Genomic DNA, 16,976 nt, shown 5'->3' with positions numbered 1-16,976 from the left:
AGAGGCAGCTACATTGGCTCAGGGTGCCAGGCCATGTGACTTTATACATTTCAGTTGATACAGTGATAGTGTTGTAAATTCGTATGTTAGATCAAACAATGATGTGAATAAATACTTTACAAGTGATTTCATGGATTGAGAAACCAAGCAGATTTTGCTGTTTGCTTCCATGAACCAGAAAGAAACCCTAGAGTCATGTACTGTTTTCTGATTGGGCTGGTAGGCTGAGCATGGGTTGTGTTATTGCACGGATCCTGATTACCTGTATGGCTCCATAATGGTTTACATTTGTCCCTCCACTGACATGAGTGTTTCTTCAGTGAGTAACTTCTGAACAGTGGAAATGATACCATTAACGAGGGTGAAGACAGGTGAATCCTATTATATTCTTAACATGAAGATGCCTGTTTCTGTTATTGATATAATGAAATACATTATGTAGGACAGTGTTCATAATGTCAGCCTCTGGTTGTCTGGTCCAGACTCTATTATTTACTTGATGCCTTGATATAATAGCAATATTTCTGATTGGGGAGTAAAACAACAAAATATATTAAAATTATTCAGGGGTACAAACAGAAATGCACGCAGCTCACTCATGCTTTCAACCACTGGTTTGCTTGGTCCAGGCTTAATTATCTAGAGGCTGCCTCATGGAATATTGCTGATTAATGGGTAAGATTAACTTCTAACTCCATAATTCACTCACATACTGTATTGATGTCAGGTTTTGGGAGACTCTGGCCTATTTGGCCAACACCCTTATCTTCATCCTGGTGGGCGTGATCATCTCGGAGAAGGTCATCTACAAGATACATGGCACCGACTGGTTCTTCATGTTCGCTCTCTACTTTGGCCTCAACGTCATCAGGTACTCCACACAACATGCTGCAGACACTCACCTGAGATGCTGGGACCTCTGTCCTAATATCACCTTATGCTGGAGACACATAGCAATAAGACTTTTTCAGGATTTGGTTTCTTGGTCACAATAGGTCACCTTGATAATTGTGTACTATCTTTTTCACCTTATTGTTTATGCTCCATACCACAGATAATATTATTTACAGGTTGACTTATTATAACACGACTATATCCCTCCCTCACACCCCACAACTGTCATCCCCCACCCCTCCACCCACCACACCCTGGATAATGCCATTTCACTCACTCACTCACTCCACTGGATAATGCCATTTCACTCTCACTCACACACACACACACATTCATAATGCCATCACTCTCACTCACTCACACACACACACACACACTGGACAATGCCATTTCCTTTACACACACAGACACACATACACCCTGGATACCGGTAATGTCATTTCCTTCACACAACCTCCCCTACCCTGAACATTCCACACCCTGGATAATGCCATTTCCATCACACAACCTCCCCCACCCTGAACATTCCATCACACACCTTCCCCACCCTATAATGTCATTTCCATCACACAACCTCCCCCACCCTGAACAATCCACACCCTATATAATGTCATTTCCATCACACAGCCTCCCCACCCTGAACATTCCACACCCTATATAATGTCATTTCCATCACACAGCCTCCCCCACCCTGAACATTCCACACCCTATATAATGTCATTTCCTTCACACAACCTCCCCCACCCTGAACAATCCACACCCTGGATAATGCCATTTCCATCACACAACCTCCCCCACCCTGAACATTCCACACCCTATATAATGTCATTTCCATCACACAGCCTCCCCACTCCTGAACATTCCACACCCTGGATAATGTCATTTCCGTCACACAACCTCCCCCACCCTGAACATTCCAAACCCTGGATAATGCCATTTCCATCACACAACCTCCCCCCACCGTGAACATTACACACCCTGGATAATGCCATTTCCATCACACAACCTCCCCTACCCTGAACTTTCCACCCACCATACCCTGGATAATGCCATTTGCCTCACACAACCAATAAAATTCCCACAGCTTTATCCTTCATCCTACCACTCACTTATTAGCATTTCCTGCTATTTTCTGTGGTCACATTTCTTGTCCAATCTTGAGGTCAGAAGTTATTTGGACATTATGTTACTACCATTTTGACTGCCTTTAGACGTCACTTTTCAATCCTGGCCTTTAAATAAAATGACAAAGGGTTTATCCTGCAACGATCACTGAAATACAATACAGATAATCTTATCTGTAATCTGTTTCATATTCAACACACTGTCTGACATGATCCTTTGACATTTGAAGTGCATTAAAGAAAGTTTCCATGAGAGTTCTATATTGATTATTCCTTCAGGACCTTTAAGGCAACAGGAAAGAAATGTCCTGAAGTGTTTAATACATTCCATTATCACCAAAGAGGCATATGGTTCTTTTGTCACCATCTTTAGATGTCTGCTCATACAGTCTCCTTGTTCTGGGGAACCTATGTGTATATATACACACCATGCTCTATATCAGACTGCAGTAAATAAACTGTCAAGTGATATTAGGCATTAAGCGTGTTATAGCTGCAATATTTTTATTGGACAATTTCTTGTTTCGAAGTTTTATTTGATACCTGGAAGTGGCACTTACCAGGCACTGACCAGTGTCCAGTCGTAACTATGCACCTGTGTCTTATGTAGGAGTGAGCCTTTGCCATGATTCAAACATCATTATAACTGCATAGTCGTGATACAGTATCCAAAACCATGACCGATTAATTTCAAGCAATCATACACTTTGACGTCATTTGAATTCATTTGTCTCGTGATCATGATACTTGTTATTTTGATGTTGTCTAAGTTTCATTTTAAACTTATTGGAATCTCATTTCTTTAACATAACATTTATTGTCAAAAATTCAACACCTAAGATAGAATGTTTCACCTGTGGTTATATCCCCATGGGAATGCAGTGTTAAAAAACATTCCCAGTAACTCCAATTGAACTCAAATACTTTTATCACAGATTCTGTACCCAGACTGTTAAAGTATTGCCAATGATATTTACTGGTATTCACAGGACTTTCATACCCATGAAGGTCTGTGTTAGAATATTGATCTTCAGTAACCCATGCTTTTCATAAGAGGCGACTAACAGGATCGGGTGCTGTTGATCACTGGATTGTCTGGTCCAGACTCGACTATTTACAGACCGCCGCCATATATCTGGAATATTGCTGAGTGCGGCATAAAACTAAACTCACTCACTCACTCACAGGACTTTCTGGTCAAGACATGATATGTTCGCTGCATTAAACAACACACAGTGTGGACAGGACTTGATGTGTATGTGTATGTTACAGAGGGCTGGTAATAGGTCTGATGTGCCCTATACTGCAACGCATTGGTTATGGGATGACGTGGCAGGACGGGTTGGTGTTGACATGGAGCGGCCTGCGAGGGCCGTAGGGCTCACCTTAGCACTGCTGGTGTGGGAGGACCCCCACTTGGATCAGGACACTGTCAGACACAAGGTGGGTGATGCAGATACCAGTAACACACCAGACTGGTCGGGCAGATATAGCCGGACACCAGGTGGGTGGGGCAAATATAAAACACCAGGTGGGTGGGGCAAATATAAAACACCAGGTGGGTGGGGCAAATATAAAACTACAGGTGGGTGGGGCAGATATCAGCAAACACACCAGGTGGGTGGGGCAAATATAAAACACCAGGTAGGTGGGGCATATATAAAACACCAGGTGGGTGGGGCAGATATTGTCAAACACCAGGTGTTTATGGCAAATATAAAACACCAGGTTGGTGGGGAAAATATAAAACACCAGGTGGGTGGGGCAGATATTGTCAACACTGGGTGGGGCAGGTGGGTGGGGCAGGTTAAAACACCAGGTGGGTGGGGCAAATATAAAACACCAGGTGGGTGGGGCAGATATAAGTATAAACACGAAACAGGTGGGTGGGGCAGATATATATATAAAATAATACGGTGCCTGGTCTCATATGTTTGATAGGTACATGTATATAAATTATTGTCTTTGATAATATTCACAAGTAAATGTGAAAATATATGTTGATGTACATATATATGTTGATGCAATATATCTTAATTTAAAAATCATAATTCATTACATGAATTAATAAAACTATAGTTAATACCTAATGTTGCCTTTTACCTGGGCACATACCATTATTATACCCCGCCACTGGTAACGGGGTATATAGCGTATCATTCTGTCCGGTCCGTCCGAAACTTTGTCCAGAGCATATCTCTTAAAGTTTACATGCTAGGTTCACTAAACTTCACACGCATGTTAATCATTACCCATTGATGTGCCTTTTGCTATTTTAATTTTTTTCAGAATTTTGTTTTATTGCTGTTTCCATGGAAACACGACTTAGTGCCAAATGTGTTTGATGGTTTTGTCCGGAGCATATCTCTTAAAGTTTACATGCTAGGTTCACCAAACTTCACACACATGTTAATCATTACCCATTGATGTGCCTTTGCTATTTTAAAGTTTTTTTTGTTGCAGAATTTGGTTTTTGATGCTGTTATCTCATGGAAACACACACATGGTGCAAAATGTGTTTGATGGTTTAGTTTTTTGTTGTTTCCTGGTTTGATGGTTACCTGGCCACAGCATATCATCGAAACTATACATGCTAGGTTCACCAAACTTAATACACAAGTTAATCATGACCCACAGATATGCCATGTGCTAAAAAATAAATAATCTTCATCTACGTCCACTTCATTGTGTGCAACAAGTTCAATTGTATGTCAGGTTTCCACGGAAAACACAAAAAGTAATGTTTCCATAAATTATTACTGTAATCAGTACATGGCAAAACAATTATCTAACATGTATATAAAGTATAGTAGAGTCAAGGAGAAAGTCTTGTGAGCTGCTGATCCTTGTCACATTATATATATCAATATCAGTCATTTCCATGTCCCAAAGTGGGGCGGGGGTATGTGGAGCTGTGCTCACTTCTACACTTGTTATCAAGGGTACAGCTTAATTAAGCCTTATGCAACCAACCATAAAATGTGTTGTTTTGAGTGGTCTGTCTTTTGGGAGGTCTGTCTTATGGGAAGATACCAATCAGACACCATATATCAGTCAAACACCAGGTGCATGTAGGAAGCAACATTTTATGTTTTCATTAGTGCTTCTATAGAGAAAATAGAGATTTTTATTTTATTCTGATTTTAGATGGTTTCCCTGTAATTGCTCTCCAGCTAACCAGATTTGTAAGTTTCTTTCTAAATGAAGTTTTAGACACATGTTCTGTTGATGGTGCATACTGTTTTCTGTTACTGTTTCACTGAGAGATACAGACATATATCTGATAAGGGGATGCAGTATAATATTTGATATTCCATGCAGTGAGTATTGTGTGTGATTCAGGTGCTGATTCATGTGGCCGGGGTCGTGTTTCTGACGCTGCTCATCAACGCAACCACCATCCACCCTCTCCTCAGGCTCCTTGGTAAGCAACATCTCTGACGCAGCTAAGCTCAAAGGGTAATGTCTGGCATCACTATCAAGACATTTGAGTGTATTGCCTACACTTGCCTCTGCCATGTTCTGTACACATACACCTTTTTCTGTACATCTGCACCAAGATCTTTCATCAAACTCTTTCATCAGGAACACCATGTGTTCTCTTATCAGGAACACCTTGCACTCTTTCATCAGGAACACCATGCACTCTTTCATCAGGAACACCTTGCACTCTTTCATCAGGAACACCCTGCACTCTTTCATCAGGAACACCATGCACTCTTTCATCAGGAACACCTTGCACTCTTTCATCAGGAACACCTTGCACTCTTTCATCAGGAACACCTTGCACTCTTTCATCAGGAACACCTTGCACTCTTTCATCAGGAACACCTTGCACTCTTTCATCAGGAACACCATGCACTCTTTCATCAGGATCACCTTGCACTCTTTCATCAGGAACACCATGCACTCTTTCATCAGGAACACCTTGCACTCTTTTTATCAGGAACACCTTGCACTCTTTCATCAGGATCACCTTGCACTCTTTCATCAGGAACACCTTTGCTTTCATCAGCACTTGCACTCTTTCATCAGGAACACCTTGCACTCTTTCATCAGGAACACCTTGCACTCTTTTCATCAGGAACACCTTGCACTCTTTTCATCAGGAACACCATGCACTCTTTCATCAGGAACACCTTGCACTCTTTCATCAGGAACACCATGCACTCTTTCATCAGGAACACCTTGCACTCTTTCATCAGGAACACCTTGCACTCTTTCATCAGGAACACCATGCACTCTTTCATCAGGAACACCTTGCACTCTTTCATCAGGAACACCTTGCACTCTTTCATCAGGAACACCATGCACTCTTTCATCAGGAACACCTTGCACTCTTTCATCAGGAACACCTTGCACTCTTTCATCAGGAACACCTTGCACTCTTTCATCAGGAACACCATGCACTCTTTCATCAGGAACACCATGCACTCTTTCATCAGGAACACCATGCACTCTTTCATCAGGAACACCTTGCACTCTTTCATCAGGAACACTATGCACTCTTTCATCAGGAACACCTTGCACTCTTTCATCAGGAACACCATGCACTCTTTCATCAGGAACACCTTGCACTCTTTCATCAGATTATGGTTTTAGAAAAATAACCATGTAAACTGTTGCAGGCATGAGTGACGTATCTTCAGCCAAGAGAATGGCCATGGCAAGTGCTCTGCGCTTTATTCAGGACCTCCGACAGAAAACACTGAACATGCTGAAAACTGACAGGTGTGTATGCAGAGAAAGTCCAATACTCGAATGTAGTGTTACCTTGTAGTAGTGAGTGAGTATGGTTTTACGCTGCTTTTAGCAATATTCCAGCAATATCACAGCGGGGACACCAGAAATGGGCTTCACACATTGTACCCATGTGGGAAATTAAACCAGGTCTTCGGTGTGATGAGCAAACGCATTAACCACTAGGCTACCCCACCACCCCAGTCTGGACTTGTACAAGCAGCAACACACATGCATGCATTTACCTGCAGCCTAAATTTACACCATATACACAAGAGGAAAGACTGTCAGTGAGGTTTTAGAGTAATGGTAAATGTATCAAAACAAGCAGAAGGTCTTTAGTGTTGTTATTTGAAACAATGTACTGGCAAGTGTAGCCTGCTGTGACTCCTGTGTAACTGTGTGTGTAGGTTTCTGGCGGACGCCGACTGGGAGATGGTTGAGAAGGCGTGTGAGATCGAGGACCCTTACAAGACAACAAGGGAGGAGGTGGGTACATACACATTTCACTCTCCACATGCTGCCAGGCTAGAATCTATCATATTTAAACATTCAGTAGTTTCAAATTTGGTGTCAAGGATTTCTTTGAAAAATGTTTTTCTCTGGTGTCATGGTGTGCAATTTGTGATTGATACAAGTAAGTGTCAAGAGATTGTTATAGATAAGAAGACAGAGGTTCATGTTAAATTCATGGACATATTGTTTTTCCTTAGCACATCAATTTCGGATTCAAAACTGGTGATGTAGCTTTCAGTATTAATAACTTGCTCATTGATATTTAGCTGTGATTGCATAAAACATGTTATTTTTCATGATATTCAGTTTTTCCCTGTGCAGTTTTCATGCCTAGAGAAGCAGGTATGTTTGTCATGAAGACGCACAGAGGTGTCGGCATTGAGCACTGAGCACTGGATCTACAGTCATGGGGCAGAAGCTGTCGTTAGAGTATCTTGTAGTGCATTAAGACATGAATGATGCTGTTGTTCCCCATGGACAAGCAAATATCAGATGTACAAGTGATGGTCCCTGATGCTCAAATGTTTTGTTTACCTTTGGGGGGCTTTTGAAATGATGGGTCGGAAAAGTGACAAGTTTTGTGTGGATGTCAAAGAAATGATTGAAGAAACTTTCCGAGAGATAAAAAATAAGTTAGAATTGACTGGCTCTTCCACCGATTGACAGTATGCTGAACGTTGTTTTGGCAGAGAGACTATTAACAGCTTTGTGAGAGAGCATACTACAGATGATTTCAGTCGGGATGGAGATTTATGGTTTCTCAACAAAATCAATGGATGAAAATCAAATGAACTAAATGAGACCCAACAAATAAGTGTAGTAAGAAATTGGTGGTTTGGGAAGTGCACAAGAAAAAGCAAGTTGAGAGATGTAAAGGCAGGGGATCATGAACTGAGGGTAATCTGGGAAGGTGTCTCATCGTATTTAATCCAAGTCAAATTATAGTTGATATTGATGTCTGGCTGTAGGTTGAGAGGTCTACTCAGTCTTCACATATAAATATAGAAAATTAGATACAAGAATTGTACTCAAACAAAGTCAAGCCATGACAGAGATTAACATTGCATGAAGGAATATCATGTTCTTTAACATACGAGTAGTACATATAGTTGCATAACAAGCTAGAGTTTCAACCACTAACCATGTTTGGTTAATATCCTTCTAAATCATATCAGTGGATTCCTGGAAATCTAACCAAGTAGTCGGGAATGTACTAATGTATTCACAATATCTAGAATTAGACATTTTGTGAAAGATAATCTGATGTATGCTTATGTCCCATGACTGTATGTCCATCACTGTATACATGACACACAGGCACACCACACTGCTGTAGGCCAGATATATCACCACAGATATGTCTATCACTGTATAGATGATACACAGGCACACCACACTGCTGTATGCCAGATATATCACCACAGATATGTCCATCACTGTATACATGATACACGGGTACACCACACTGCTGTACAACTGTAGGCCAGATATATCACCACAGATATGTCCATCACTGTATACATGATACACAGGCACACCACACTGCTGTAGGCCAGATATATCACCACAGATATGTCCATCACTGTATACATGATACACAGGCACACCACACTGCTGTAGGCCAGATATATCACCACAAATATGTCCATCACTGTATACATGATACACAGGCTCACCACACTGCTGTAGGCCAGATATATCACCACAGATATGTCCATCACTGTATACATAATACACAGGCACACCACACTGCTGTAGGCCAGATATATCACCACAGATATGTCCATCACTGTATACATGATACCCAGGCAAACCACACTGCTGTAGGCCAGATATATCACCACAGATATGTCCATCACTGTATACATGATACACGGGTACATCACACTGCTGTACAACTGTAGGCCAGATATATCACCACAGATATGTCCATAACTGTATACATGATACACAGGCACACCACACTGCTGTAGGCCAGATATATCACCACAGATATGTCCATCACTGTACACATGATACACAGGTACACCACACTGCTGTACAACTGTAGGCCAGATATATCACCACAGATATGTCCATCACTGTACATGATACCCAGGCACACCAAACTGCTGTACAACTGTAGGCCAGATATATCACCACAGATATGTCCATCACTGTATACATGATACACGGGTACACCACACTGCTGTACAACTGTAGGCCAGATATATCACCACAGATATGTCCATCACTGTATACATGATACACAGGCACACCACACTGCTGTATGCCAGATATATCACCACAGATATGTCCATCACTGTATACATGATACACAGGCACACCACACTGCTGTAGGCCAGATATATCACCACAAATATGTCCATCACTGTATACATGATACACAGGCTCACCACACTGCTGTAGGCCAGATATATCACCACAGATATGTCCATCACTGTATACATGATACACAGGCACACCACACTGCTGTAGGCCAGATATATCACCACAGATATGTCCATCACTGTATACATGATACCCAGGCAAACCACTGCACTGCTGTAGGCCAGATATATCACCACAGATATGTCCATCACTGTATACATGATACACGGGTACATCACACTGCTGCTACAACTGTAGGCCAGATATATCACCACAGATATGTCCATCACTGTATACATGATACAGGGCAAACCACACTGCTGTAGGGCCAGATATATCACCACAGATATGTCCATCACTGTATACATGATACACAGGCACACCACACTGCTGTAGGCCAGATATATCACCACAGATATGTCCATCACTGTATACATGATACACAGGCACACCACACTGCTGTAGGCCAGATATATCACCACACACACCACACTGCTGTAGGCCAGATATATCACCACAGATATGTCCATCACTGTATACATGATACAAGGGTACATCACACTGCTGTACAACTGTAGGCCAGATATATCACCACAGATATGTCCATAACTGTATACATGATACCCAGGCACACCACACTGCTGTAGGCCAGATATATCACCACAGATATGTCCATCACTGTATACATGATACACAGGTACACCACACTGCTGTACAACTGTAGGCCAGATATATCACCACAGATATGTCCATAACTGTACACATGATACCCAGGCAAACCACACTGCTGTAGGCCAGATATATCACCACAGATATGTCCATCACTGTACATATGCTAACAGGTACACCACACTGCTGTACAACTGTAGGCCAGATATATCACCACAGATATGTCCATCACTGTACATGATACCCAGGCACACCAAACTGCTGTACAACTGTAGGCCAGATATATCATCACAAAGTAATTCAGATATGACAAGGGACATTCAACCAAAATCACACTCCTTTGAAGATTGAGAAACTTCTTCATAGTTATATGATGGTATTTGTCAATACCTATAAGGATGCTGGTGATATCTGGTAAATCAGTGGAAGGTGAGCCACAGAGCCTCACCTTTTCATTTCACATATATTATGCATCACAGATTATAATGGCTCATATTGTACTGATTCCTACACATTGTACTGATTTCTACACATTGTACATATTGCACTGATTCCTGCACATTGTACAATTTGTACTGATTGATACCCATTGTACATATTGTATTGATTTGTACACATTGTACTGATTCATACACATTGTGCTGATTCCTACATGTTGCAGACATTGTACATATTGTATTGATTCAAACACATTGTACATATTGTACTGATTCCTGCACATTGTACAATTTGTACTGATTGATACCCATTGTACATATTGTATTGATTTGTACACATTGTACTGATTCATACACATTGTGCTGATTCCTACATGTTGCAGACATTGTACATATTGTATTGATTCAAACACATTGTACATATTGTACTGATTCCTGCACATTGTACATATTGTACATATCTCTACACATTGTCAGAAACCAATACAGAATACACACCTAAACATCTAGTGTCAATATTTTGCTTACAATAAACATAGTAAATGCTTCCTCAAGTCTGGCTTGCTTGCAGACACTCATAATTAGGCTAGCACATATTGCATTTCATTTTTCTCTGCTTTGCACAAGAAAATCAACTATCTCATACACTTTAGTTCAGTTAGCTTCATTAATTTCACAATCACTCACTATATTGTGTGGTTCCAAATAACATCATGGCTTGTTTTGTTTCTTGTTTGTGCTTTGTTTGGACTTGATGGTGCATCCTCTCATATTCTTCACTTCCTGCATCCTGCCTCACAGAGAGACCCTGGAACCAACAATGGCTAAACACCACACTTGTATGGACCAGACAGTACATGCAATTATTCAGAAATCAGGGCCCCTATTCTCGTAAAACTGGATCCTAGCCCTAGGATATCCTAAGTTTGATCCTAGGGTCTAGGATAGGTGTATCCTACCTTATTCTCAAAAGTATCCTAGCGCTAGGATATCCTAACTTAGGACAAATACTAGGATAGGTTCTGACTTGTCCTAAGTCTATCTTAGTGGAAGTCAACATGGTGTGGTTCTTGTTTGTTCACCAATTTTGACGTTGTCAAACAAAATAACTCGCCTAAATTAAATTTGAATTTACAACAGCACACAGTTTTGATGAGTTAAAGAGTTTTTGTGTTTATATTATCAATTTATCGGTAATGAATAGACACACTTGTTGCAATGCACATATTCTTTAGATCTACAAAAGAGATTCAATTCTTACCTATTCTCGGCCTTTTAATCACAACATTGCTCTTTTCTGTCACATTGCCATGAAATGTCAATGTCAAGGCCAACTTGATAGGGGAGTAACTCCTGTTTATTTCCTAGGTGAATTTTCAGTTTGTGAGATGACATATAATGAGAGTTCAAGTCATGATTTTCAAAAAACCCAAGCAAATAAAATGAAAATATTTTTGCACATATCTTATTGCTTTTTTTGCAGACTTTCAAACTCTGAAGTAAAAATGTTATCTCCTTGTCAAATAAATGAATTTTCAAAAACTTCAAAACTACTATATAATGTGATGAAAATATCGAATATATTAACATATAACAATACTTTTTTCTGGAAGTATGGTAATTCGAACAAATAGATATTAAAAAATCTCATTAAATATTTTAAATTTATTCAAGTACTAATTCACTCTATTTTTCTGGATACAAGATGTGTATTTTAATTATAACTATAATTAATTATAATTTCTTCTAGATCTACTAAGTCCACCAAAAGCTGAATTTCACCGCTTTCAAGCTTTTTACTTCGATTTCTAGTCTTACCATTTATTTTGTAAACAAGATTGTAGTTGCCCTTTATATATGTGTGTTTTTTATGGAATGAATCATGGGTAATATTTAGGGGAATCCCCAACTTAATGAATGTTTTTCTATCTCACCTACTGAAGAGCTCGCTATCCTAGCTAGGATCGTAGCTCAAGTTAGGACAGGGATAGGATCATTTCGAGAATGGTCTTATCCTAATGGTAGGATGTCCTAACTCCTGTCTTAACTAGTTAGGATCTGTCTTAGCTGGGACACTTTCGAGGAATAGGCACCCTGGTCAACTAATGCCAAGGCCAGTGTGTTAACTGAGAAGAAATCTCCCTAAACAATTCAACGGTGCTATCAATGTTTGGCTTGACTCTACAACCTGACGTATATTCCTTTGTTGCACTGGATTCCGAAACTACATAAAAATCTGTACAAGGAGAGATATATTGCTGGTTCCAGCAAATGTGCCACCAAATCCCTGTTTCAGAGATTAACCATAATCCTTAATGCTATCAAGAAAGGGCTTTCATGATATTCAAAGAAAGTTTTTGAGACAAGCAGAATTATTACTATGTGGATTCTCATAAACTCAAAGGATTTGCATATATTTTAAACATCTCAGAAACGGACCGAGTTCCGTTCTGTGGCTTTTGTAAACAAAGGTGGTGAACAAAGATATACCTACATATCTATCTTCAGAGGCTCAGGACAATTTGTAAAAATGAAAGCAAATTTTATTTAAGTTTACCAAGAAAACAATATGTGAAATGCTGGACTTTCTCATTGATCTTTGTGAAATTTGGTGGTAAAATATTTTGCCAAGAAGTAGGCATCCTCCTTTCAACTTTCCAATAGGCAAATTCCCTTTCATGTCAAGCAATATTGCAACAGCTCCAACCTTTGGTGTTTACATTTCACAACTTTTGAGGTACAATCGAGCGTGCTCTCTTTATCAGGATTTGAAAGAGCGTCATGCCACTCTTGCTCAGAAGTTGTTTGATCAAGGTTACAATATTCAAGGCCCCAGTAGATCTTTCAAAAGTTTTTGCTGGACATGCGGAGGAAATTTACAAATTTGATGCATCAGTGATAAAAATGATGTCCGATGCAATTCCCTATTTTGACTTATACCATACATTCCCGAATTATTTCAGGTGAACAAATGACTAGACTTAGCGTATGTTTATGACGGGTGCCACCGGTGGGGCAGGATATGGTCACCTTTTCGCGAACACCTGGTATCATCACTATTTCATAGTGATTCATAAACACATGCTCTGTCATCGTATCGCATGGTGACAATCACTGGATTTTCTGGTCCAGACTCGATTTGTTCACAAACAACATCTTACAGCTGTAATACTACTGAAACAAATATATACTCATCATATTGTCACAACTGTACCATCGACTGTGCTTTCAGCAGAGACTTCTTCTACATGTGGAAAGGGTTTTGTTGCTTCTATTTTGTAATTCTAAATGATCAAACCAACACATGATAATACAACCTCAAGCTTTCCCAATCTTGTAATCAAAAGGACACATTTTTCAGGGGTTTGAGGGGTTATGCATACATTGTCATGCTCAATACCTAGCTGACGTGGACATTTGTGTCAGAGGCTGTGTGCTCATTAAACATCCAAGACCAAGGGCAGGTAATTTAAGATCTTTTGAGCCAATGGATTGGCTCTAATTTCTTTCTAGGTTTGTGAAATGTGAATGCTGGAGATATAGAGGTTGATTGTGTTTCAGTGAAATAAGACTCCAACTTAACTATTCATGCTGTAATTTCATCTGCTCAGTGCTTTATGTAAATATTTAAACACAACCTTTACATTAATTTCATATGAATACAAGTGTACATCAATAAGTCCTCAACATATACTGAGAGAAACAAAAAAAGAATCACAGGAAAATTCCAGCATTCCTTTAATATTTTCCAGTTTTCATCACCAGCTTTGAATAGCGCTGTGGTGATAAAAACTGGAAAATATTAAAGGAATGCTGGAATTTTCTTGTGATCCTTTATTTGTTTTTCTCAGTATATCTGCAAGTAAATTAGTGAACACAATCAGTTTCCCCAAATAAAATTGTGATTAAAAATCTTTTAATTGTTAATAAATTTTTTACTGATCTGAATTTTTTTAACCTGACTATAAGAGATATGGTTAACTAAAGCATATTACAGGCAAACTTCAACTGTTTGTGGTAGAATAAGTCTTATATAAATGTTTTCAGCAACTTGGACTACAGAGGGCCCGATTGCGGAAATGGCTTTTTTTGTCAGTGTTTTTAGAGTTATGTCTGTTGCAGGCTGACCTTGATGAGTCCCTCTTGGAAATCCGACCCAACTCAGTGTGTCCAGAATGTCAGTGCTCCCTGCCCAGTCAGCCCACACAGAAGGAGCTTCGTGATATGACCAATGAGGCAATACTTAGAATGTTGAAAGCTGAAAAGGTGAGCTGACAATGATATTTAAATTTCTACATATCTTAAATTCTTGTTGTATGATTATCGCTGCTGTTACAGTCATCAGGTTATGTTCTTTTAAACATTTCATGTGGGAATACAGATAAGGCCTCCAAAATCCCATTGCTTGTTGCAAAAGATGAATATCATAAATCAAGAGCTGAATGCAGCATACCATAAAATGACAAATAAAACATGAAGAGAGTCACTTGGCAGATGAGAAAACAGATGCTCAAATTGTCAGTTTTCCTCCTCCTCCTCCTCCTCCTCTCTCCCCCCCCCTTTTCCTCCTCTCTCCTCCTTTTTCTCCTCCTCGAGAGTTTCCTCCATTTAAAGGCACCTGTTGTTTCTCAAAGGCTACAGGTTAACATCTGAAAAAAATCACTCTTTCAAGGATTACTCTAAAGTGACAGTGGTTATTACTTGTGATACTATTTTACACTTGACAGAAAGTAAATTCTGATAGTTCTTTGATATCGAACCTGTTCACGGTTTTGACTCCTGTTTCTGTCTGTCCTCCAGCTGAGCTACTGGCGGCAGTTTGAGCAGGGCATGCTGTCACGGGAGGCGGTGAGGAAGTTGCAGGAGTGTGCGGAGTGTGCTGCCGACATAAAGGGAACGTAGGTGGCATGATCATTTGTTTCAGGCTTCGTTTGGACAGTCCATGTTCTAGTGAATAGAGCAACATGTCGGTTGTTTGATACCCAGGCACATCACACAAAATAAATTTTAAAATGTGTTTCTTGCTGTTACCCGTCCTTGTGATTGGTATTAGGTATTTGATTGTGATTTGGGGTTGATGATTTTAAGTGGGGATCACCAATTTTGTTCTGGGGAGGTAGGGGGGTCATCAATTTTGTACTCGTTTACTAGGGGGGTGTCATCAATTTTGTACATAATAATATTAAAATATTATGCTTAAAAACTTAGGGGGGTTGGGTTCATTGATTTTGTACATGCAATGGGGGTCACTTTCTTTGCACAGAAATATTGGAGTGGGGGTGGGGGGTCATTCACATTGTACATGCTTCTCTATAAAAATCATCACAGACACCCCCCACCACACCCCTTAGCCATATATTATGAACGGTTCCTTATGTTCTGTGCATCAGAGAAGGAACTTCTAGTACATTCCAACACTGTCTAAATGTAGGACACCAATGCCCTCACTGACACCCATGAAGATCAGGGTTAAAATTGATCTTCAGCAACCCATGTCTGTCATAAGAGTTGACTAATGGGATCGGGTGGTCAGGCTCGCTGACTTGGTTGACACATGTCATCATATCCCAATTGTGTAGATCGATGCTCATGCTGTTAGTCATTGGATTGTCTGGTCCAGACTCGATTATTTACAGACCGCTGCCATATAGCTGGAATATTGCTGAGTGCGGCGTTAATCAACAAACCAAACAACAACCCCTCACTGAATCTCCAGGTACACTGTATACCTGGTGAACCACTGCCTGATAACAGTATTGATCTGTTAATTAAGGGAAGGTGTCATGTGGAGATGTGCTCTATGTATTTTGTGTTGTATACTGTCTTGTGTTTCCAGGTTCATTGATGTCGATGAGGTGAAGAAGTCATGGGAAGTGCCATCATTGCTCCTTCGAGTTGTACGTACAGATACATCAGCTGATTCATGTAGTTATGATATTCTCGGCTATAGGACACCCAGTTTGATCAAGTTTTTCACCATTTCTATAGGACACCCAGTTTTATCACATCAAGCTTTTCACCATTTCTATAGGACACCCAGTTTTATCACATCAATCTTCTCACCATTTCTATAGGACACCCAGTTTTATCACATCAAGCTTTTCACCATTTCTAAAGACGCATGTTCCCAATGGTACATTTCATGTTTACAGTCATCCTTTCGACAATGTGAACAAATATTATTTCCTGTATATCAGACATTACTTAGGGAGCAGACTAGTTTGAA

At 40.0% G+C, this 16,976-nt stretch overlaps 1 protein-coding gene across 1 annotated transcript in view; it reads left to right on the top strand.

Moving 5' to 3' along the window:
• Positions 1 to 16,976, top strand: part of LOC124288341 (sodium/hydrogen exchanger 10-like) — a 66,948-nt gene that overhangs the window by 29,016 nt on the left and 20,956 nt on the right. The window contains 9 exon segments of the mRNA XM_046724859.1: positions 728 to 871; positions 3,291 to 3,388; positions 3,391 to 3,461; positions 5,361 to 5,442; positions 6,647 to 6,749; positions 7,169 to 7,247; positions 14,873 to 15,016; positions 15,551 to 15,648; positions 16,587 to 16,647. Of these exon segments, the coding sequence (XP_046580815.1) occupies positions 728 to 871; positions 3,291 to 3,388; positions 3,391 to 3,461; positions 5,361 to 5,442; positions 6,647 to 6,749; positions 7,169 to 7,247; positions 14,873 to 15,016; positions 15,551 to 15,648; positions 16,587 to 16,647 (880 nt within the window).

The sequence above is a fragment of the Haliotis rubra genome, unplaced genomic scaffold, assembly GCF_003918875.1.
Source record: "Haliotis rubra isolate DU_JTF1 unplaced genomic scaffold, ASM391887v1 Scf415, whole genome shotgun sequence".
NCBI classification, from domain to species: Eukaryota; Metazoa; Mollusca; class Gastropoda; order Lepetellida; family Haliotidae; genus Haliotis; species Haliotis rubra.
Note: the sequence above shows the minus strand (reverse complement) of the source record. Positions and strands in the feature narration are given on the sequence as shown.